The 25139-nt window shown below is 42.4% G+C and overlaps 1 protein-coding gene across 4 annotated transcripts in view; it reads right to left on the bottom strand.

Annotated features, from left to right (window-relative positions):
• LOC309818325 (IQ domain-containing protein H-like) overlaps nucleotides 1-25139 on the bottom strand; it is a gene marked incomplete at both ends in the record, with an annotated part of 111487 nt that overhangs the window by 17149 nt on the left and 69199 nt on the right. For 3 of the 4 annotated variants that reach the window (XM_082647995.1, XM_082647993.1, XM_082647994.1), the window contains one exon: nucleotides 8306-8476. The exons of the other annotated variant lie outside the window; for it this stretch is intronic. In XM_082647995.1, the coding sequence (XP_082504121.1) occupies nucleotides 8306-8476 (171 nt within the window). The remainder of the gene's footprint in view (nucleotides 1-8305; nucleotides 8477-25139) is intronic. 4 annotated transcript variants of the gene reach the window in all.

Genomic DNA, 25139 nt, shown 5'->3' with positions numbered 1-25139 from the left:
GTAGAATGTCCCTCAATTTGGGTTTGTCCGATGTTTTTCTCATGATTAGATGGGGGTTGTTGGTTTTGGAGAGAAGGACTGCATAGGTAAACTGCCACTTTCATCACCTCATATCAAGGATACATATATCAACATGATTTATCACTGTTGATGCCGACCTTGGTCACCTGGCTAAGGTAGTTTTCATCAGGTTTCTTGCTGTAAAGATACCCTCCCCCTTTTCGCTCTTCGGCAGCAAATCACTAAGTGCACTCCACCTCCTTGAAGGGACCAGTGTTAGAATTTTAATTCCACCTGCTTTCTTTGTTTGGGAAATTGCTATTCTCTATCTTGCTTGCCTATCAATGAGAGCTATCCCAAAGAGACTGGTTACAGTAGGTCCAAAGTATTTCAACTATAATATCTCCTAAAATATTTAAAATTTAATATGTGCAAAAGAATGTATTGAATCCCGATAGTTTTGTAGCATGTCCTTTGTGAAATATGATATTTGCCTTTGACAATTATCTCTCTTTGTCCTTGGGTAAATGGAAATTTGCAGAACTGCACATAGAGCCATGGCCAACCTTAGGGCATAGAAAATGGCAATGCCTGGACCAGATTTTGAACTTTGGAGACCCTCTGGTGCTGGGCAACCAGGTGCCTGATCGCATGCAGTGACTTGAAATAGGAGAAGGAAAAGGAGGTGCTGCTGGTTCACAGCTGGCTGCAAGGATCCTAATGACCTGACACACTGTCTTTTGTGAAACCCCAGGCTCTCTCTCTGTCTCTGAGCTAATGCAAGGCAACTGGGGCCAACTGAGTGAGTGCCCAGCGGAGAATGAACATCATTTCCCCACCTGCATCTCACACACACACACACACACACACACACACACACTCAGATTTCATGTTCACCTTTTGTGACATATGTCCCCCACATATGGTGTCTTTTCCTTCCACATTTACGTAAAGTAGTGTATCTGATGGTTGCGTTATCAGTAGTAGTAATTAAGCCCATTCTTCCCACACATAAGCAGGATCCACATCTACAAAAATGTTAGGCTCCCCCAGGCTAATGCATCGAGTTGTGCATCTCCATTGGTATTGTCCCACTTGGAGCCATTGGGAATTCTGTTTTTACAAAAGAAAATCTATTTGACCCTCTATGCCTCACAACTGTACTTTGTTATCACCCTGACCTATCATGAGTTGTTCCCCTGTCTGACTCCCTTACACGACTGGGAGTTTTCTGAGGGCAGGCACTGTTTGGTTTCTGAATCCCCAGGCTGGACATGATGCTAGCATTCAATGTTTCTTGAATGAAAGAAAGAATGGATACATGAAATAGGGTAAGTGGATTGCACTTCTCTCTGACTTAAGAGACACTTCAAAGGATGTAATTCAGGGGACTTGCAGTCACTGAGCACTTTGGGGCAGAAGAAGAGATTGATTCACAAAACAGAGGACAGTCACACCATCCCTAGAGAATGACAGCTCAGGACAGTCATCCCAGGTCTTGCCCCTAGAGGACATCTTTTGGAGGACAACGTAGCGCTGGTAGACCTGACAGGGATTATTGGTGGGGTAACAAGAACTGGTTAAGTGAAATTCTGGCTCAGCTATGAGGTCAGGCTGGAGGAACGTGACCACCAGGCCTGCTTGCCCTGCCATGTCAGGCTGTGCCATGCTCCTGCCTTCACATCGGAGGCCCAGAAGCCTGAGCTTTTGTGTATAGAAGTGAACTGTAAATACTCTGGAATTCCATTGTAGTTACTGAGCATGTAATTGCGTGGTAATTACCATGAATTCACAAGATAATTCCAAGGTTATTTTTGTCTCCTAAACTTGTCTTATGCTGCTATAGTATATAAACTAGCAAACCCAAGATCAGGACCCAGTTAGCGAGGGAGAGAGGTAGGCAGGCATCTGGTAGCAGGATCCAGCTCAGTGCTGTGAATCTTGACTCCAAAGCAAGGCAGAAGAGCTCACTGTCCAGTATTACTGGACAGCAAGTAAGGACAGGCTATCCTGAGGTTTCTTTTGCTCTACAGAGACAGACTGCAATTCCCCCTCCTCCCAGTCCTGGGCTTGTGATTCATAAGGAATCGGAAAGAAAAGCCAGGATATTTGGTGTATGTCTCCAAGCGACATCATCTTTTCCATGACCATCACCGTCCTAGTCCAGACCATTATGGCCTGGAGGGGAGCTTCTTCTTCCTACTAGGGAGGTGGGGATGCAAGGAGAATTCTATAGTGGAAAGGTTATACAGAGTCAGAATCACTGAAGTTCAAAACCTGACTAGGCCACTTAGTATATGTGTGATCTTGAATATGTCATTTAACTTCCCTGACTTTTGATGATTCAATAAGCACCTAGCACCTGATACACAGTAGCTACTATTGTTGTTGCTGTTTCTTTGAAAACATCGCAGGGTCTGGAGCATTGTAGACCTACACCAAATGTAATTTTCCAGGCTATTCCTGCCCCCACTGGTACCTGGGATTCTGAGCATTAGTACCACATTGAGCATCTCCCAAACTCAGGTTGGTCAATGCTCAGAAATCTGCAGTGTCTCCTCTTTGCCTTCAAAATGAAATCCGGTCACCTGGCTTGGCTGGAAGACTCTCCCAAACGTTCTCAGTGGACTGCTCCAACCATTTCTCCCACTTCCTTCTTCCCAGATTCTCTGCCCCGGCCCAACTGGTTCATAACCGACCACGGGCTCTCTTCGGCTGCTGTCCTTTCTGCTGGGGGAGGTCTCCCTCTCCTTGCCATGGTGACTGCCTTAGTCTTTAAGGCCAGACCAAGTTCTACGTTCTTAGTAAAGCATCCTCTGTCCCCGCCTGTCCACAGTTGTTTCTCCTAAGAACTCCAGCAGCAGGTTAAGGGACTGTCACCTAAATGACACTTAAATGAGACCTTGTGCTTTTTCCTTGTGTATGTGCTATCTATTTTATATTTCTTTTCAACTCCTCGAGGACAGGGACTTTGTCAAATGTCTCTGTATCCTGGATGCTTGGTGAAATTGCTGGCTTATCTTAAGTGCTTAATAAATGTGTTATAATAATGCAAATAAAGATGAACATATACAATACACCTACTTTTTTTTTTTTTAAAAGACTTAACCAACTCTGCAGTTCCTACAGGAAAAAACTGTCAATGATCTAGTTTTGTCTTTTATCCCGCCTGATAGCACAGGTGACAGTGTTGTCTCGAGGATTAAATGAATTTGTAAAGACCTTGGAACAGTGTCTGGCACAGAATAAGCACTCAAAAACAAGTTAGCTCTTATTAGCATTTGTTAAACTAAATAGTTTCACAAATAAGATAAATTATTTGAAAAACAAGACAAAACAACAACCAACCAGTAAGTCTTTTCATCAGAAAGGGACTTGAATCAGAAAACCTGGACTTTGCTACTTACTTAACTTTATGACCTTGGGCAGTTCACTTACCTTTGAATAGCCTTACCTTCCTGATCTGTAAAATAGGTATGATAATCCATGTCTTATCTACTTCTTGGGGATCAAATAAGCTCATGTCTATTTAAAGTATAAAGCATTATACAAATGGAAAACATCATTTTTAAAAGGCTGACTTGTGTAATTGACTCTCTTCTGATGCTGTGAAATCCATTTAGGTTTACCAAAAAAGTCATAACCTAAAGAATTTTATAGCATCGGAAGACTCCTCGACAACCATCTGGCCCATTCAGTGCTCACTGAGTCCTGGCCTAGCTCGGAGCAGATTAGGAGCCAGTGGATAATAGTAATATGCCTGCAAATAACCTCTTCACACAGGGAGATGAAGCCTCCTTTGGAAGAAGAGCTTTTTCCATGGCCTCAACCAGAGACTTCTTCAGGGATGAGCTGAAGCTGTACTCTGGGGTTGGGTCACTGACTCTCAGCCAGCACAAGGCAGGTTGGGTAGCACAATGCTGAGACACAAGCTTTAAAGTCTGACAGGCCTGGGCTTAATTCTGGCTTCCATACTTGCTTGTTGAGTGACCTTCCACAAGTTGCTTAACATTTCTTAACTTCAGTCTTCTTATCTAAAAATGAGCATGATAACAGCACCTGCCCCATATATTAGGTTGTATAAAGATTCATGTAAAGCACTTAGTTAAAGTACCTGGTGAGGAGTAAAGGCTCAGTACATTTTGGATGTTATTATATGCATTATAGCTATATGCTGGCCTATCTGGGTCCTTTGAAAAACTTGGAGCTCTTTGCTACTCATCCTTATATCCTCTGCGCTTAGTAGAATGCCTGGCACAAAGAGGTGAACTTACTTCTAGTTGATTCTGGCTGAAAGTATTAACTGATAACTAAGGTGATGGCTGACGAGGACTTAGCATGTGACCTGTCACAACAATATTACTCCTTTCTAAAAGATTCTGCAAGAAAAAGACCATTCAATGGAAGGCTGTGGAACAGAGGGATGGGCCCTTCCTATGTCCCCTTACAGGAAAGATTCCCTGTCCCCAGTACCCCACTGTACATGACACTGCCTGGGCCAGGCTTGATACAGAGCCCTACTCTACAGGCCCCATAAAATCAAATGCCTTAGGAGACCCTGGGGGTCACTTAGGTCTCCCTTATTTTATAAACAAGGAAACTGAGGCCAGAGAGAGGATCAGAATTCATGACCCCTGACTTAGAACAGTGTTGTCCTCTCCAAATTCCCACTGGCCACATTTGGAATGTGTGGGAATTTCAGAGGTTAGCCTTTTCTAGTAAAACAAGGGGGAAGAAATAGAAGGCAAAATATTATTGGTAGAAGTCTAGTTTTATTAAACTACCTTTCTAAATCACAATCTAACAAGAATGCTTCAAGCCAAATAAAGAAAGCTCGAAATACTCCTTTTCACTGGAGAATATAATTTTGCTTCAGCCACAATTTAAATTGATTTAGTTCTGAGCACCAGCATTTGAAGTGTGGAGCATATTCTGTTTTCGCCATGATACTTGTTTTGACAGTGATGCATTTCAGTTGACATAGTTGAAATCCTTATGTAATAAATCTCTGCCTGAAAATTAATCATGTTTATAATATTCTGAGAATTAATAACACCCATTGCTCAAATCATTAACTTAAAAAAGGAGCTTCCAAAATCTGTTCTCGGCAGTAAGGGACCACAAATAAATGAACGTTTGATAAAATAATCCAAGTAGCAGTTTAACAAGCGTAAACTTGAATGTGGTTGCAATAACACAGAACTATTGTTTAAGGGTTGGCAGAGGCTGATGAGGTTCTTATTTCAGTTAGGAAGCAGGCATCCACATGCATAATGAACTGCTCTCTGAATTATTAATGTGTTGCTTATTTAGCCTCATCTGTCTAGAAGATAACGTATCCTAACTCTAATGAGTGATTGGTTTTGTGCATAATTACAGTAGCAGCAGTAGTGGGGAAAGGCCTGCCTTCAAAGAAGGGGTTCTAAAAATAAAGTCATCACATAAACTCTGTTGTTGCATTCTATCAAAATCAAACCCGAAGCATTTGAGAATTCATAATAAATTACAGGAGACAGAATCATTATTAACATCATAATTTAACACAAAAGGTTTTACTTAATCATTCATTACAGATCATGTGCTGTTAAAATGCTTATAAATGACTGGGGTTGTTTTAAGATGTTTGAAGAGATGGTCCCTTTTGGGCACTCACCAACTGTGGTATGGAGGGTCCACCAAGAGAGAGGAAGAGTAAAAAACGGACAGAAAAGGGTAGCAATTTACGTCCAGTCTGACAGAACGTTAATTAAAAGTTAAAAAGCCGTTAGGTGATTCCTTTTCATTTTCAAAACATGTACATCTGGGACTCATCTGATCTTGTTTCCACCTTCAAGGGGTTATTTGTGGAGGACACTGGATCAGAAGCCCATGCACCTGGTCTAACCCGGTCTAAATGAGAGTGGTTTGCCACCTGTTTCTAATAAGGGGACAGTGGCTCTTCTCAGAGTTCAGAAAAGTTTTTGCTTTTCCCCTGCACAGAGTATTATCTAAAGGAATAGGCCAAAACTGGAAACCTTTTATAGGCATTTGTTCTGAATGTGCCCTCATTATCACTGTAGTCGTATCTGTGTATTTCCTTTTTCTTGTCTTCAAAGGGGGCTGTCAACCGACTGTAAACCTGATGGCATCACAGTCTGTTCACACTTGTTCAGGAGCTTCAGTTTGGTTGTAAATTGTACTGTGTGTGCATGCGTGCGTGCACGATTCTTTTAAAACTTACCTGTCACACGTGCACATATGCATAGGAGCACGCGTGTGCACACACATGTACAGTGGCACCAGGGTTAGAACCTCCATGTATCTTTCTAAAACCAAAAGCACTTTCAATTTATTCCTGCATCAGAAAACCTGAATAGCTCTTCTTCAGTGACTGTAGAGACATTTGAATTATTGAAGATCATAATGTGTCCCTCTTGTGTATGGGCAATTCCTAAAAGTGTTTAAGACTCTCGATCACAGGAGAATTCCTGTATGTCACCTGTAGCTAGGATTGAAATCTATAGGCAAGATGGGGAAGATGGGAGAGTGCTTCTAATTCAAAGTACAACTTCTGCTTACAGCCTTCTGAAGCAACATACTTAAATGCAGCAAATTGTCTTTGGAAGTCTTGCGTTGAATATTAACTCAGCTTCCAGCTTCCTTTTGGAAATGGCATGGAGATAGGTTCACTAAGCCAGAAGGTGTCAAGTTCTACTGCTGTCCCTCCCTCTGGCACTGAACTTAGGGTCTTGTAGGTCCCTTTGGAGAGGACAGAGGCCACAGGTGGGACCAAACCTGGGAAATTCCTAGCAAGGTCCTGGGACCTAATTAAAAGAGGTCTGTTTCTCACTCCTAGTCCAACTCTGCTTCTCTTCTTAATAAGTAAAGAGATCTAAGGTATTCCCATGAGCAATGGTACCTCATAGGACAAGTGGATTGAGCAGGAGAAGGAGGCTGTCGCCTGAGTCCCCCAAGACATCTGGCACCCTCTCCAGGCTACCCTTCCAAGTGTACACCGAGTTCCTGCCAAGGAAGGTGATGTGGGGATCCTGGGCAGAGTCAAACAAGTGTTCTTTAAATCCAGAGGTGTCTCTTGGACCCAAAGAGACTCAACAGAGAGGCAGGAGATACTGCTCTGAAAAGATATCTCTAGGGCACTGGCGTGGGGGTCCTATTAACCACTGGCATTCCTCTTTTATCTGCTTGACATATTTGGACCTCAAGTAGAGCTTCATTTGCAAAAAGGGCACGAAGCCCACTATTGTAAGAGAAGGCACAAGAGAGCCTCTGGCATTGTCAGAGCAGCTGTGGCTTGAGCCCCAATCTGCTGTCATATCCCACCTACAGGAAGGACCATCTGGTCCTCTTGAACTTTGCTCTCTTTCCCCAGGAACAACCTAGCCCACTGTCCCCACGGAGGTTTGCCCTTTGTTATCCAGGGTCCTGAGGTTGGTAAACCTGAACCAGTCCCAGGACTACTGCCTCCAGCCCCCTAGAGATGGCCTAGTGATGAGAATGGGGGATTGGGCCACAGATCACAAGGGGCCTCATTAACCAAGCTGAGAAGTTGGGATTTTCCTGAAGATGACAGGAGTCATTTCAAAATCATAAGTAGGGGAGCAGCATGCTCAGATCCACTTTTCACTTTAACCACCTCGACAGGAGGCAGAGAGTCTTAATGAGAAGCTGTTGTAACACTAGTGTGAGACCATGGAAGCTGAAGTGAAGGCAGTATCTTTGACGGGGGAAGGAGGGGTCAGAGTCGAGGCATTTTAGCAGCTAGCATCAACACGAGCTGGTTGCTGACTGGATGTGGTGATACAGGGTGAGTGATCAGCTTCTGGCCTGACCCGCCAAGAGGAAGTGTAGGGGAGGAGAGACGGTGAGTGCAGTTTTGGGTAGTTTGACCCTTGAGGACTCTTGAGACATTCTGTTGAATATTGAATCTAGGAGTCTGAGGCTCAAAAAAGAGACTGGGGCTAGAAAAACACAGGTTTTGTTGGAAGCTTCTGGTAATTGAAGCAGTGGGTATAGAGGTACTTGCCCCGGGAAGCGAGCTGAGAAGAGAATGGAGGGGAACACACAAACATCCAGCCCTGGAAAGCCCCAGGTACTTTCGTCCTTCCACATAGTGCTTGCCCTTTCTGGACGCCGCCTCCCCTTTCCTACATTCATGTACCAGAAGCCCATTTTGGTAGGTTCAAAGACTTGCCTGAGATTCTTTCTTCTCTCTGGACCCATAGAGCCTGGCATACAACTAGAGCTCAGTAAATGGCGGGTGAGTATTGCTGACACTGAGGAGAATCAGGAAGCATCGGTCACTTACCGGCACTGCCGCAGCATTTAGGTGGCTCATTTTCTTGTCTTCCTTGGGAACAAAGCGGGGCACTTCAAGGGTGCTCAAACTGCAATCCAGGTGGCCGTTGGTCAAGTATAAGGTGAGCTGAGTCAGGGCCAGCTGGTCGCTGTATGAGAGGTTGAGGCCTGTTGCCCACACCTGAGTAGAACAGGAGCCAGAGAAGTGAGGGTGTGATCGGTCACCAGGAGAGAAGGCCCCCACCACCTCTGGCCACCCCAAACCACACCAGACCCAACTACAACAGTGAACATGTGACTTAACGGAGTAGATGTTTTTGCTTCTGTTTCTCCTTCGTTCAACTGAGGGATAGAGTCTCCAGTCTGATTCTCATCAGAAGATTTAAGGTTCTGGAGGTTACACAATTGGAAATACCTGTCCAAGATAATCTGATGGAGAGGCCCGGTTCCGAAAGGCTCACGTGCACTTTGATTTTTCTGCCTGTGGTTTGTCACTTCTAAAGTAGCCAGTGCAATGCTTACTACTGAGAAGTGAAGCTGGATGGGAACTCCAGAGGATGGGGAGTTCAAGCAGAGCAGAGAGAGGGGGAAATATTAGAAAAAGGCAGTTTGCCCTGAGTGCGTAAATATTAGAAAAGGGCAGTTTGCCCTGGCTTCAGAAAAAGCAGTGCTGGCTTCTCTGGGAATCTCAACATGATTCTTAAGGGAAACTTAGGGTTGGCCTACAAGCCTTAGCTCTACCACTATTTTTACCTTAAGGGTGTAGGAAAGTCACTTCACCCACCCTACAATGTCACAGTATCCTCAACAGGGAAACGAAGATAGCATCCACCCTAGCTGAATCCCAGGGTCATTAGAAGGATACTATAATGCAGTAGAAATTAAAATGCTTTGATAAACAGATATATATAAGCAATAAGTTACTCTAAGCTACTAGATAATTGAGTAATGTCCATTAACACCTTTGACAGATACTTAACTGAGCATCTACTATGTGCTAAACTGCTGATGGCAAAGTGGGTCATATGGTACCTTCTCTCCTCTCCTGTGGCAGACCGTCCTTAATTTCTCTTGTCACCTCTCACCCCTACACTGAAGCCAGGAGCACCCCCAGAATCCTCCTGAGTTCAGTGCTCAAGGCATATTATTGTGCTAGTTATCCGAGTGTAAAAGGTAAAGAGACACATCAAGAATGGGAAGACAGATAGAATCATACTCAATTGATTACAACACAATGAATACTTGATATGATAAAGGGATGGAACAAAGTAGTACCAAAGCAGAAAGAACAGACAGGCTGAGTTCGTCTAGTTTGAACTCAGGGCTGCCTCATGGAGAAGGTAACATCTGAGCTTTGACAAGCAACACAAACATGACCAATTCCCATGTATCAAGTACCTACAGTGTGCCAGGTGCTTCACAAACATCTCAGATCTTTATAATAACCTTAAAAATAACAGCTCCATGTCACTGATAAAGAAACAGAGGTTCAGAGAGGTACCCATGTCCACACAGCTAGGAAGTGGTGGTGCTGGGTTCTGAACCCAGTTCTGCCTGGCTCCAAGTCCACCCTCTGCCCTTTCCCTGCTGGTGGAGATGGCTTTAATCCTGGCCCAGCCAATCCTTACCCAGGACTAGTTTCCCACTCACACTAAAAGCTAAAGCTGCGGAGGATCAAAACGTGTTCTTGTTTAATATATCCATGCCATGGAAATGTCTTGTGGAGAAAACATGAAGTATTGTGTTTCTGGAGTATGCTGTAATTAGCAGTAATGCGTTTTCACTGTAGGAAGTTGGAAACGAACACATTTTCATGAAGACTTGATTAAACAGTTTTTCCCCTTAGAAGGCCTACATGTGCCCCCCCACACCAACTCGGTGTGTTAAAATACAGAATACATCTGCCCTAGAGTGGACTCCTCTCAAACAAATCTAGCAGTGGGTGACTTGAGTAAGCATGGAATGTAAATGGCATCATTATAAGGATATTAAGAGGTCAGGCTGTCAGGGGCCCTTGCTAAACTGATGCTAATTTCAGGAGTCATATTCGCACAGTAATGCCCTTTTATAATAGCAAATAAATCACATTTGCAACAATTGTTAAAAACTAACTGCCAAGGATCTGTTGCAGTTGTAAATATCCTATTTGTCAACTTAAATGTTTCCTGCTATATTGCATAAAATGCAAATCAGATGGGGACATCTACTTTTCCTTAATACAAAAAGTGAACTTGCTGTTCTTACACGTCTGGCATTTTTTCCCAGAGCTTCTGTTTTGATGTTTCAGTGTCCTTGATCAAAGAGAAATGCATATAACAAACATTATTAATATTATGTTAATAATATTAATGTTTTGGTGATGAGGATTTTAGTGGGAAGGCAACCAAGGAGTCAAGAGAGCCTGAATCTGGCCCTCGCAAAGAGTGGAAACTTTAACGGTTATTTAAGCTCTCTCAATCTCAGTATCCTTAAGTGTAAAAGGCACAAATGATAACACTACCACAATGGGTTTTGAAAACAAAATAGAATAAATGCGCATAAAATTCCCTTGCATATTATAAAGTTCAATACAGATGTTATTGATGATTACTAAACATTTCCTTTAAGAGGGGTGGAATCTTAGGAGACTCATTTTCAGTTGCCTATGTAGTTATTAGATTGCTTCATTTAATAGCTGTTTTCCCCATTCATAATCATTGTGTTCAACCTCACAACTCAATCCAGTACGTGGTTAGGTTTGAACAAAGTTGGTATTACTGTATCTCAATTTGACTGATGAGGATACTGAGATCAAAAAGTGGTTTCGTGGTTTGCCTAAAATCATAGAGCGTAGGCCAGAACTCTGGTCTTTCTGTAGACTCAAAATGTTTTTGCTACCCCAGGCTTCCCTAACTCCTTGTCACAAAGGAAATAGAACAAATTTCTTCACGCCTTTTCCTCAACAGCAGGCTTGCCTGAATTGCTCAGATAATTGTTCTGTTCTCCATCTGGTTTTTCCATTGAAGACACCGCCTGAGGCATCTTTGTTTTGCGGACAGGGGTTCCCATTTCCCCCTCTAGACTGTCAGCCCTTTAGGGGAAGCTGCTGAGTCTTTGTCTTCTGACAGCTCTCAGTGTCTGGGGCAGGCTGGCTCCCAGCAGGGCACAGCAGCACTTCTGATGTTTCACTGTGAACTCCTTCACAACCTTTCAGGGACCGGGTTTCTTGAAGCTGGTTTCAGATTCAAATACAGCAAATATTCATTGAACATCTCCTCTGTGCCAGCCCCAGGCTTTCACACATATCTCATTTAATCCTATTCTTGATTTTGGATTTCGCTGTTAATGTTTAGAACCTAATTTCACTCTGCATCACAATTTAGATGAGCGATGATGTACATAGAAAGGCACTACGACTGGGGATGGAGAGAAGTGGATATATTTTTAAATGTTTAGGAGGTGGCTTTGACGTGACTTGTAGGACTTGAAATGACTAGTTTGACAGGTTAATTGGTTAGATGTGAGGTTGGGGGAAAAACATCACTGAAGGTTAGCGCTGGAAAGACCCTTAAAAATTATAAAATACAGCTGGTTTATTTTATAAATGGAGCAACTCTAGTGTGAGAAGCAAAGTGGTTTGCCCTGGGCTTCAGAGCCACATATCAAAGGTATGGGACAAGAAACCAAGGTGTCTCAGCTCCCAGTCATAAAGCCCTTGTTGATAGTTGTTTGACTGATATTCAAAATCCATTTTTTAAAATTGGCTAGAACACTAGAGAGATTTACATCAAGGCCTTAAGAAGCATGAGCAACATAAAAATCTTCATCTCAGCACTATTTGTAAAACTGAAAAATTGCAGCTGTCCAACATTTGGGCATTGGATAAGGAGATTATGACACACCCAAGTGATGGGATAGTCTATGATATTATCATTAAAGACAATGATTGTGACTCACTTTTGATGATGTAGGAAGATACACAAAACAGCAAGAGAAGGATATAGTCATATGGGCAATATGACTTCAACTTTGTAAAAATAATACTGTATCTAGAAAAGACTAGATGGGAATATAACAAAATGTTAACATTAGCAGATTTATGGTAAGTAAAATTATATATAGACTCTCATGTATATTCTAGACCTGCACTATCTAATATGGCAGCCACTGGCCACGTGTACCTATTGAGCACTTGAAATGAGTTTGGCTCAAATTGAGATGTGCTATAATTGTAAAATACACACCAGATTTTGAAGAATGTGAAATATCTCATTAATATTTTATACAGATTACATGTCAAAATGATACTATTCTTGGTTATGTTGGGTTAAATAAAACACATGTATTAAAATTATTTTCATCTTTTTCTGATTACATTTTAAAATGAGGCTACTAGAAAATTAAAAATTACACATGTGGCTCACATTCTATTTTTAATTTGATTGGTTGCAAAAAAAGTCCACTGCAACTTCAGCCAGGGGCAGGGCCAGTAGGGGTGGGATGGGGTGGGGAGAGGTGCTGCAGAGGCCCAGCTCTCTACTCCCTGACCTGTGCTGGGCTGGATGCAGTCCTCACTGCCACTGTGTTGGGAGACCTGAGGCAGGCTGGGCGGAGCACAGGGCAGAAGGCAAACCCAGAAACTGCAGCAACCTCATTGCCTTTAAACAAGCATGTGAGAACTGAAGACAGGGTCAGGCAGAGGCGAGCTTGCCCAGAATTGTTTGTTCCAGTTCGTTCCAAGGTTCTGGGTCCTTCTTGGGCTGCAAGCTTTGGGATGAAATGGTAATAACACACTTCTGTGTGGGGAGGTGAGGGAGAGAGGGTCCTGGTATTGAGCTCTTTTTGCCTTAGGTGCTCAAGGCAGATGGAGGCCGCCTGATCACCCCTGCTGCTTCTGCCTCTTTCCTGTGACAGGCAGGATGGATGGGTGGCAGAGGATATAGATGTGGGCAGATGTGCTAAGGCCCTACATTCTGTAACTATCTCCAAGGGCAAATGAAGTAGCAAAGCGTTTGGTCTTGCCAACCTTCTCTTATGGGCATTGGGGTAGGTATGGGACCGAGAGACTAACTTATAGATTAAATAATATTTGTTGAAGAATCATAGAATTTCAGAGCTGTCAGAGTCCATGGATGTTTTGCAGACCCGTCTCTAGGTTTTCTTTCCTTTTTCATCTTTATTTGTAAGGAGAAGAATCTGACTCTCCAGACAGGGTAAGTGACTTGCTAAAGGCCCTACTCTTGGTACCAGGGTCTAAGACAAATATTCGTGACTCTCAGCAAAGTCACCCCTCTGGGCCACTTTCCTCGACCAATCACTGGGGATAATAGTCCTGGTGGACCCTCCCTCAGTTGCCTCTAGATGCAGCTATGAGGCTACCTGGGAAGATTCCTAAGCATGTGTAGAATTTTTTTGATTTGAAAATTTTATTTAGAACCTTTCATTCTGATAATAAATTTAGAAAAAGAATCAGTAGGTTGTTCAGGATATTCATAGTGGTTTTTTTTCATTCAAAATTTTAAATTGAAGTATAATTGATTTACAATATGTTAGTTTAAGGTGTACAACATAGTGATTCAGTAGTTTTACAGATTATAATCCATTTAAAGTTATTATAAAATATTGGCTATATTCCCTGTGCTGTACAATATATCCTTGTATCTTATTTATTTTATACATAATAGTTTGTACCTCTTAATCCTTTACCCCTATCTTGCTCCTCTCCCCGTCCCTTTCCCCACTGGTAACCACTAGTTTGTTCTCTATTATCTATGAGTCTGTTTCCTTTTTGTTATATTCACTAGTTTGTTTTATTTTTTTAGATTCTACATATAAGTGATAAGAAACAGTATTTGTCTTCTCTGACTTATTTCACTAAGCATAATAACCCCCAGGTCCATCCATGTTGTTGCTCGTGTGGAAGTTTTTTAAAAGGTAGACCTCCAACTAAGGCTACTGAGAGATGCAGCACTGAGAATTCACCCACCATAGAGATGGCATCAGGCCTTTAGAACAGAGGGCAATACACAGCCCACCCTCCTCAGCAGCCTGTCGTGGCTGAGGGATGTGTGTACCACCTCCCTGCCCATGTTCATGTCTTCATTCACAGTCCCAACGTTATAGGAAACCCACCATTTGATCACTTGATTCTTTCTAGAGCAAGACCAAACCCTCAGTCAGACCCACAGCTATTCCTAAGCTATGGAGACCAGGCCACCTGCCCAGCTCTCTGCTGGCTGGGCGATACAGCCACGGGTAGTCAAGGTTCCCTCTGTCCTTACTGGTTTGGCTAGATACAGAGCTGGGGGCTTACTTCCTACTTATTAACTGTGGAGGCTGGGAATCCATTGGAGGGTGCTGAGCAGAGGAGTGACATGATATCTCATATTTTTAAAGGGTTACCCTGGTTGCGGTGGGGAGAAGAGACCATAAGGGGACAAGGATGGAAACAGGGAGGTCAGCAAGGAGGCTGTTTGCAGTAATCTGGGTGAGAGATGATGGTGGGTGGTCCAGCACAGTATTAGTAGAGGGTGGGAGAAGCGGTCATATTATAGATACATTTCAAAACTAGAACCTAAAGGACTTATTGATGGGTTGGATGCAGGTGTGAGAGAAAGAAAGGAGCCAAGGATGTCTCCAAGACTTTTGCCCTGAAAAAATGGAAGGGTGGAATTACCGTGTATTGAGTGGGAAAGATGGCTAGAGGAATAGTTTAAAGGGTAAAATTAAGATTTCAGGTTTTGGCGTGTTAAGTGTGAGATGCCTTTGTTGAATGGTGTTCTAGAGGATGGGATGGGATCTCAGGCACCTTTTCTCCTTTCTCAGCTGTTAAATCAGGAGGATGTGCTTGGCTGGGTTGGGAGAGATAAAGCAGAATCAGTCCCTGTAGGGAGGCATCTTTTTCTCTGCTATTACTTTTGGGCCTCGGGCTCAAGGGTCTCCTTGGTTGGGGAGAGGCAAGGTCTGTAGGACATGGGGCCTTCCCTAGGGGACATGCTTCTCAGCAGGTTTAGGTTGAGATGAAATAAGGCTGAGAAGGGTAGGGGCAGCTTGGTAGGGAAAAGAAGTGATGGCAGCTTGAGGGCGATAGGGACTAGAGAGGCCAGTGCCTGGAGGAAGGTAAATGTCTTCACTGGATAGAAAGAGCACTGGACCAGAGTTACAGGACCTCACTGGAAGGGAATGTTGGCCTCGCCACTTACTGTCTGTGTGATCTTAACTTCCTTCCCCTCTCTGGGCCTCAGTTTCCTTGTCTGTTAACACAGACCAGTGGTCGCTATCTCTGAGGGTTGTTGAGAAGATCCAGTGACTACATGAGATATTGCATGAGACTATTACTGTGGGGTCTGGCAGAAGCAAATCTGTTTGGATTTGTTCCCTGTGTGACTGCCAGAAGCTGAGTCTGGGGCAGGAGTAAGAACTCACTTGCTTGGCTCTTGACTTCGGTATTCTGGCCTGATTCTCAGAGGTAGTGTACACACTTAACTCTTCTCAGATGCTGTTTAAAAACAGGCTCCAGAATCCCGGCTATCACACAGAGAGCATACTTTGTTAAGCAGCAACTAAATGAGATCTCTTCCCATCACTAAATCACCAAACAGCATCAAACTCTCCATTGTGGTAAACAACACACCTGATACTTAATTTTAAGGCAGGTGGTACACTGCACTGTAAGAATTTTTACGTAGGAAAATATTAATGTGATTATAATATTTGGTAAGAATTGTTTGTATTACATAAAAGTATCTATAGATAGGCAGACGGGACTGCAGCCTCTTGGCATGTTGCCACCTAGTGGTGGCTTCTGGGATGGCCCAGTCTCTCAGAGAGGTGAAGAACTGCAGTTACTGCTGGATGGGGCAGTCACCCAGGGCCCTAGTCAACAGTTGACACTCCTGGTATTCATCTTGGAGGCCTTCCCCTCTGTCTCTATTAATCCTATGTATCCTTTTGGGCATGATTTAAATCACAGCTCCGTAAGGCTGTTTCTGAGCAACTAGAGTATCCATTCTCTCTCCCACCCACCCTGGATACTCCCTTATATTGGGCCTTTGGAGTTCATGGGGCCAAAGGCAGCAAAAAAGCTGGGCCCTACCACTTAGCACTCAGGGCCCAGTAGTCCACCATGCCTAGGGCCTCTGTGATTTTCAAAGGCCTTAAAAATATTTGAATTCTGAAAAAAAGTTACTGGCCCCCAAATATGAAAAGAAAACTATCAAATAAAAATATCAACAAAATTGACATCTCAGTTAAACACAACACAACTCTTTTACACAGTTATGTCTATGTCACATTCCATGAGAGTGCATTTGTACATTCGATGTGATGTAGGGTAATGGAATCTCTAAATTTGAAAGTATTCAGGGCCCAAAGAGGTCTATTTAAACAGCTCTGTCCTGGCAGACCTAAAATGACATTCATCATTCCCACCTCCTCATTTTATGGTCGAGGACTCTGAGAGGTGAACTGACTCACTCAGGTCCCACAATTAGGGGAAGAGCTGGAATCAAGTTTCCTGATTCCTGCTCCAGCTCTTTCCATGACACCTAATTACCAGCATTCATAGTCCAATTTCTGTATAGTGCCAGAAGCTTCTCTGTGACCTTGGAAATTCTTTCAGGATGTGTAGGAACTATATTCAAATTAATTTTGGATCCAAAATGGAAAATATTGAAATTTAAACCTGCACCATCAGCAGTTGTACTTAGTTTTCCACTTTTGTAAAAAAAAAAAAAAATCACAAAATTTTTAATATACTCTTGCCTTCTCTGCTTGCTTTTTCCAAGCTTCTTCCACTACCTCTATAAATTTACGATTTTCTATTACTTTTGAGATTGATGGCCTAACTGATATTATTTGTATTCTTAAGGTACAGAATTACATACTCATTTCTTTTTTCCTTTTAGTAGTTCCTCACTTTTTTATTATGAATTTTTGGAAGGCCATTTTCTTATTTTGACATTAAGCAGTAAGCTATAATAAACATGAAAACCCAATTTTTATAACCTGTTATGCATTTCTGGGACTAGTAAATTATATATGCTTCTTCCATGCCAATTCAATATAATAATCCCATGCTGTATATAGTTATTCTTCTTCAATATTCACACTCTAAATGTCAGGACTTGTGAATGATTTGCTTAGTTGAGAAGTGCTCTTTTACTGCAAATGATCCCTAAAAGGCTTTTGTGTGGATTTTCAAGGCAGAAGGCTCTTCTTCTGGAGCTCCCATGGGGGAGGATTCCTGTGCCCAGTCCTTGTGGACATGGAAGGCTGTCTTGCAAAGTGAGGTGGGGATGTGCATGAAGCAATGGCCCCATCAGTTCAATGAGTTGACAGCAAAGTTCGGCATTCCCTCCCAGTTTCCTTGACAGCTCCAGTAAACCAGAACATTTTTTTTTTTTTTTTTTTTTGCTGTACGCGGGCCTCTCACTGTTGTGGTCTCTCCCGTTGCGGAGCACAGGCTCCGGACGCGCAGGCTCAGCGGCCATGGCTCATGGGCCCAGCCACTCCGCGGCATGTGGGATCTTCCCAGACTGGGGCACGAACCCGTGTCCCCTGCATCGGCAGGCGGACTCTCAACCACTGCGCCACCAGGGAAGCCCAACCAGAATGTTTTATAAAGAACAACCTTGGTTGCAGACTATGTGGGCAAGAAACACAGGCTGTGGGCTTGGAGGTGATCTTGCCCAGCCTCCTCAAACCCCAGGCACAAGACTCCAAGCGGGGTAGAGACAAGAGCTCAGAGCTCTTGATTTCAAGTCCAAGGCAAGTTTGTTTACATTTGGGAGATTCCTAGAGAGAAGAATCAGACCTACAGCAGGGTCCTCTGGTTCATATCTGAATCCTGCATAAAACCTAGCACAGCACTCCTGATATATATGTGAAATAAATCTTTGTTGGATGATTCCATTAAATAACACAAGGAAATAAATCTTCCCTTTAAAACACAGACAGGAGAGATACCACGTCAAACCTACACAGGTGGCTGAAATAAAAAAAGACAATAACAAGTGTGGGCAAAGATATGAAGAAATAGGAACCTTCATGCATTGCTAGTAAGATTGTAAAATGGTGCAGCCACTTTGAAAAACAGTTTGGCATTTCCTCAAAGAGTTGATGTAGAGTTACTATATGACCCATCAATTCTACTCCTAGGTATGCAACCAAGAGAAATGAAAACATGTTTACACAAAAACTTGTGCATGAATGTTCATAGCAACACGATTCATTACCATCAAAGAGGAGAAGCAACCCAAATGTCCATCAGCTGATGAAATGGATAAACAAAATGTGGTACATCCATACAATGGAATATTATTCAGCCATTAAAAGGAATGAAGCACTGATAAATGCTTAAACATGGATGAACCTTGAAAATATTCTGTTAAGTGAAAGAAGCCAGGCACAAAAGACCACCTAGTGTATGATCCCATTTATATGAAATGTCAAGAATAGGGAAATCCATAGAGGCAGAAAGTGGTTTTCAGTGGCTGGAAGGAAGAGGGTATGGGAAGTGATTTCTAATGGTACAGTTTCTTTTAGAGTAAAGGAAATGGTCTAAAATTAGATAATTATGATGGCTGTATAACTCAGTGAATATACTAAAAGCCACTGAACTGTACATTTTAAAATAGTGAGTTTTGGGGCTTCCCTGGTGGCGCAGTGGTTGGGAGTCCACCTGCTGATGCAGGGGACATGGGTTCGTGCCCCGGTCCGGGAGGATCCCATATGCCGTGGAGCGGCTGGGCCTGTGAGCCATGGCCGCTGAGCCTGCGCGTCCGGAGCCTGTGCTCCGCAACGGGAGAGGCCACAACAGTGAGAGGCCCGCGTACCGCAAAAAAAAAAAAAAAAAAAGTGAGTTTTATGTATATGATATCTCAATAAAGCTGCTACACACACACACACACACACACACACACACACACACACACACACACACACACACACACACACACACACATCCCAGTCTCCAGGAAACCCATTCTAAGGCGGACACCTCCACAATTTGTATGGCCACTTGTTTGAATCTAGTTGCATGTGGAAATCATGACTGAATGAGGGAGACTGTGAGAAACCACCTCCCAGACTGCCCTCTGAATTTATTCTAGGTATTCTTCAAGTCTACACTTTCAAAAGCTTTTCCACGTGTGGGTAAAAAATACATGCCTTATACACTAAAGCAAACTAGCACTCAGCAAGGGTTAGTACCTGCATCTCAATAAGCAGCCATGGGCTGGAAGGGATATATATTAGCATCTGTCAGAAAGACTCAGTTAGGTCTGGGGATGCAGTGTCACTTTTCTGTGACAGGCAAAATACTTCCTCTGACTGCCCACTGCAGGCTTTCACTTTGTATCAGCTCCTGTATTGAGTGGAGCTGAGTGTGGTCAAATCCAGAAGAGAGGCAGGGCTGGTCAGGCAAGTGGGCACAAAGGAAGCTTTGTCTTAAACACATCTGCTTCCCTTCCTCCATCCTGTTGCTCATTTGAGGGCCCCCCAATGCCTCAGCCTGCCTTCTGTGGTTTTGGGTGCCCCCCAAGCCCTATGCCCTCCATAGTGACATCGAGTTAATCCAATAATACAGTGAGTCATGACTAATTTGGTGATGGTAGAGGGCTGTTTACCGTAATGGAACCTTTTGGATTTGGTTATCTGAGAGATGAATCTGGATTCCACGACTTTGCCTTTGTTGTCTACAGACTCTGGTGTTTGAAAGATTTGGCACCCTGTCAAGCTAATATGCTGTCTTTGTTGATGGCAGCAATATTTAGAAAGCTGCCTACTTGAACACATGGAGGACAGGCTCTAGGAGGGAGGCTTGGGGAAGGAAAGAGGAAGGGGAATTAATGTATATTAAGGGTCTATTGTGTACAAGGCACTCTGGTATTTTCTCATGTCATCCTCACAACAACCTTGTGAAGTAGATATTAACATCCCCATTTTATAGAAGTATAAGTGGAGGCTCAAGGAACCCAGAAACCTGCCCAAGTTCCACAGCTAAGTGGCAGGGCTAGGATTAAGGTCCAAGTTTGCCTGGCTCTGACGTCCAGGTTTTCTTCCCATGCTTGATCTTGGAGATTACTCTCCACCTGGCAGGGAAGCAAATGCTTGGTAGAAGTGAGAGAGCACCGTGCTGCTGGCAGTCACGTCCGGAATCTCCACCAATTACTCGGTGGTTCTGAAGCCAGAGAAGGGCCTGTGATTTACCGTGGAACTTTGGGCAAGCCACTTAACACCCTTCTGCCTCACCTTCCCCATTATTTGTCTGTAAAGCACTTTGAGAGCCTATAATGAAAGAACTTTATAAAGACAAAGAAATAGGGGGACTTCCCTGGTGGCACAGTGGTTAATAATCTGCCTGCCAATGTAGGGGACATGGGTTCAATCCCTGGTCTGGGAACTAGACATGACCCCGTGTGCCACACCTACTGAAGCCTGTGCGCCTAGAGCCCGTGCTCTGCAACAAGAGAAGCCACCGCAGTGAGAAGCCTGTGTACTGCAACGAAGAGTTGCCCCCACTCACTGCAACTAGAGAAAGCCCGCACGCAGCAACAAAGACCCAACGCAGCCAAAAATAAATAAATAAGTAAATAAATTTATATTTTAAAAAAAGACAAAGAAATATTGTCCTTCAGTGTAAGCAAAAAGCCGAGGTTCCTACCTGTGATCAAAAGAAGTCCTGTGGCACTTTCCAGAAACATATGGGTGGAGCTTTAGGGCTCCACAGTCACAAGTGCTTGTGAAATCACTTTCTTCATATTTCCTTCATCAACAAGTGAATAAAAAATACAAAATATATATATTGATATTTTCACCCCAAATCTGAGACAGCACATTCTTTGGTATACCATAATTCTTTAATATGCGTAGAGAGGTCTTACAGTTATTTCTTTAAAAAGTGTCTTTTTTATACTGAGCCTCATTAGAGCTGTCCTCTTATACGCACTTCTACTTATGGAGGGTGGGGCTCTTAGTAGCTGAAACAAGGGGTTCAAAACCTGCTCCTTTCAGTTCAGGGAAGACCTGCAGAAAAACCCAGTTGTCCTCCTTGGTGGTAACTGCCAATTCCATACTCTTCTTGGAGCCACGTGTGACTTTTCTCTATAATCCCTTTGCATTTCCTGACAATGTACTCCTCATGGGAGGGGAATTCTGTTATTTTATTTGGACTTTTATTTTGTATTGGTTCCTGACTTATCCTGTTCAAGTTTCAATGGGTTGGTTTGATATTATTTAGATATTAAGACTTTTGTGAAGAAATTGCATAAGGTTTAAAAAACAGACATAAATAAGTAGTACTCTAGAGTGGGCTAGGAATGTGGCATGATAGGGGAAGACTGACTCCCTCAAAAAGTGAAGCCATTTCATTTATTTATTTATAAGGGCTTGGAATACTAGGCAACACAATGAATCTTATGTTTAAGAAAGCAAAATATATGTTTAAAGGAATATACATATTGTTAAAACAGTTCTATTTATGCAAAAGATTCATGTAACTTTATAAAGGTTTTCAGGGATTTTAAAGGATTTTAAGTGCTGTGTTAGACGTACTAGTAACAGATGTTCAAAAGCATGTTTAAGTTTTTGTTTTACTGAAAAAGCAATGGATTACTTGATATTTTCTTTTAAAAAAATCATACCAAAGCCACCACATTTTAAGTATAGCTCAAATTCATTATTTCTAAAAAGCATAAATGATTTAAAATAATATAAGGGCTCCTAAAAATAAATATTACTGTAGCGGAGCTAGAAGAATTTGTTTGCTAAAGATTCCCTTCAGAGTCCCAGTCTTTTGTGTCACTTCTTGTTCTTTTTCTATGAAGACAGATGGTGTCAGTAATTGCCTATATATTTAATTAAGTTAAAAAGCTACAAAGTAAGGTTTTAGCAAAAAGTAGGATTTTGTGCTATGAGCAAAGGAAGCAGAAATTGATAACATAAGATACTATTCCTCACCAAATACACATTTTGATATCCATATGCGTTGGAATGTGAGATTGGATTTCATAAATCTAATAATTTAAAAAGAAGGGAATCTATTCTGAAAGATAAAGCCCATAATAGAAATCTAGATGGCAGTTCTCTTACATTTCTGACCAGCTAGATGGGAATGAGTCTACCTCTGTCCACATCACCTCCAACCTTAGCCTGTTACTCAGTGGTTATTCTAAACTCCTCTGACACTCAGGTTTTTGCCTGGGATTTTTCACCTAGCAGGTTAATCATTGTGAACTTATTATGGAGGGAAAAGCAGTAGCTACTTGTAGAAAGTGGTTTGGAGAGCTGACTTAACAATTCTTGTGGTGTCTGTTTTCAATGTTCCCATCCCATGAATCCACCTTCTGGCTTAATGGCAAGATGGCGCTCCCAGCTGTGGTGCTATGTACGGGCTTGCTCATTTCAACTCTTAAAGCTTAAAAATGGCTACCACAACACTGATTTTATTCCATTTCGCTTCGTCATTAACATTTAATGATTACCTTATGCGCTGAGCACAAGGATGGAATATATTAAAAAAAAATAGGAGCTGTGTTTTCTGGCTTTAAGCTGTTCGACTCAATTCAACAAGCATATTGAGGATATACAAGAGGAACATACATTTTCTTTGGTGATGGTGGTTGAGGAGGGGGGAGAGACTTACAAAGGAAGTCACCATCAATTCAGTGCAGTACCGTGGGGAATATCTGCTGTGAGAGAAGGAGCATGGGCTCAGCAGGCAGCTAAATCATGGTTTGAACCCCGGATTTGCCACTTAGTTGCCCTGTGACCTTGAACATGTCACTCTAGCCTCAGTTTCCTCATTTGTAAATTAGAGATAATAGTACTCACTTTTCAGGCGTGAGGATTAGGGACACTACATGTAAAATACATAACAGAATGTCTGGTGCATGACAAAACTTCAATAAATAGTTGATATTATCATTAATAAGTACTCTGGCTGTCAGTACTCTACCTCAGCTCTGAAAAGCTAGAGAATGAAGTGGCACTGAAGGGGGATTAATTAAGGGGGGTTTCCATGAGGAGTTGGATTTTGAAACATGTTTCGAAAGAAGGGAAGTTGTATATTGATAGAAAAGAAAGGAAAGGCTAATTGTAGGAATGAAGGTGGCACGTGGCAGGCAGGATGAGAATGTCTTTATTGAATATGGGAGTCACTAAGCAGGTCAGTTTGCTTGTTCTAGAGAGTACTTTGGACATGATCAGTGAGAAAAGCAATTAGTGCCACATGGTGGGAGAGGGATGGTTCAGGGTTGTTTTAAGAAATAGGTGAGACCTAGAGCAAATTACCCTGTACTTTGTCACCTCAACCATATGGTTCAGATGAAATAAAATTAAAATGAATGCTAAGGACAGTTTCAAAATGGAAAATTTATCACACAAAAAGTCTTGACCACAGGTGACAGCTGGAAGTAGGAAAGGGCCACTCAGCTTTGTTTTTGTGATGGTGGTGGACAAGTTGTAACCACATGTATGTGGAGAATGTTTTGGTCTGTCTTAGCATCAGCAGGGAGAATTCTCCTTTCTCCCTACCTGCGGACCTCCTGAGTCCTACAGAACCGTGGCACCTCCTGAAAAGTTCAGGATGCAGTGTGAATGCGCCCATTTGCCCTTCCTTGGCAATGTTTCTGGTGATTAAATTTAGTTAAAGACCTCCAAGTCCAGAGAGAGGTGCCTGGGTTTCATTCAAAAGGAAGCAAGGATCTCCACGGCGAGAGCAGTCATCTAAAGAAGTCATGGGTGGGGCGACTAGACATAAACAGAGGAACTGGGTCTATTCTTTGTAGACCAACCAAAGTCCTACCCAAGAGCTGATGTTTAGGTTTGGGTTCAATCTTTCTGAAGGTTAAGGTTTACAATGTAAGGGGGTTAACCCAACATTTAAGGACAGTCACATACGGTAAGATTGTATATAGCAAAGCTGGTCACTAGTTTACCTGCGCTATTAGTGTTAGGAAACAGAATTGTAATTTTCACTATAAAAATTATTGTCATCATTGCCTTTGTGTTCATTGCAGAAGTCATCATCCTCACCATCATCATTACTTGTATATTACATGTCTCTTTCATTGACACAAGGATGCAGACCTTTTAAAGGGACATGTCTTTTACTTTAACACTTCAAAACCCTTGGGATCTGTTTTCCCTTCACTAGGTATTAACTTGTGATTTACAATGTGTCTATTATGGCATTTAAAAAACACTGAATAACAAGCATTTCTGTTTATACTAAAGGCCTATAAATTTAAATTTAGATATACCCTGTTAACCTTCTTACATATAAATAAAATACCTTCCCTAAAGAGAAAAACTAAATCTCATTGAGGTCCCTTGGTGAATACCTTGTATATCTTGAAGACAGAGATAGGGAGATTTTGCAAAGGAGAGTACTAGGGGGGAGCTTGGAGAGAAGTATTCATTCATTCATTTAATAAATATTTATTGTGGATCTACTATATGCTAGACGTAGTGCTAGGTGCTGGGTATATAGCAATGAATAGGAAGGAATTACGATATTCTGTAGACCTTGGTTGTTCTACTCTCTGAAATAAATATATTCACTTTTGATGCTTATGTATCACTTTGAGATGATAATGTTCACTGACTTTTAAAAACAATGCTAATTCAATTCAGGTTCCACTCACAGTTTGAGAACCTGCTGAGGCCTCAGGTGACAGTTTTCCATGTGATTATGCTGTTTGATTTAATAAGAACAGCACCTTATATCTGCTCAGCCTCTCGGAACACCCTGTGGTAAGGAGGGGAGGGAGTCACCATTTGTGAATGAAAAAACGAGGCTCAGAGATGTCCAGTGAGTTGCCTAAAGTATCACAACTGCTAAGTGTAAAGACTGGGGCCAGAAC

The sequence above is a fragment of the Grampus griseus genome (genome assembly GCF_964374135.1).
Source record: "Grampus griseus genome assembly, chromosome: 2".
Lineage (NCBI taxonomy): Eukaryota > Metazoa > Chordata > Mammalia > Artiodactyla > Delphinidae > Grampus > Grampus griseus.
This window is presented reverse-complemented; position numbering and strand designations above follow the sequence as displayed.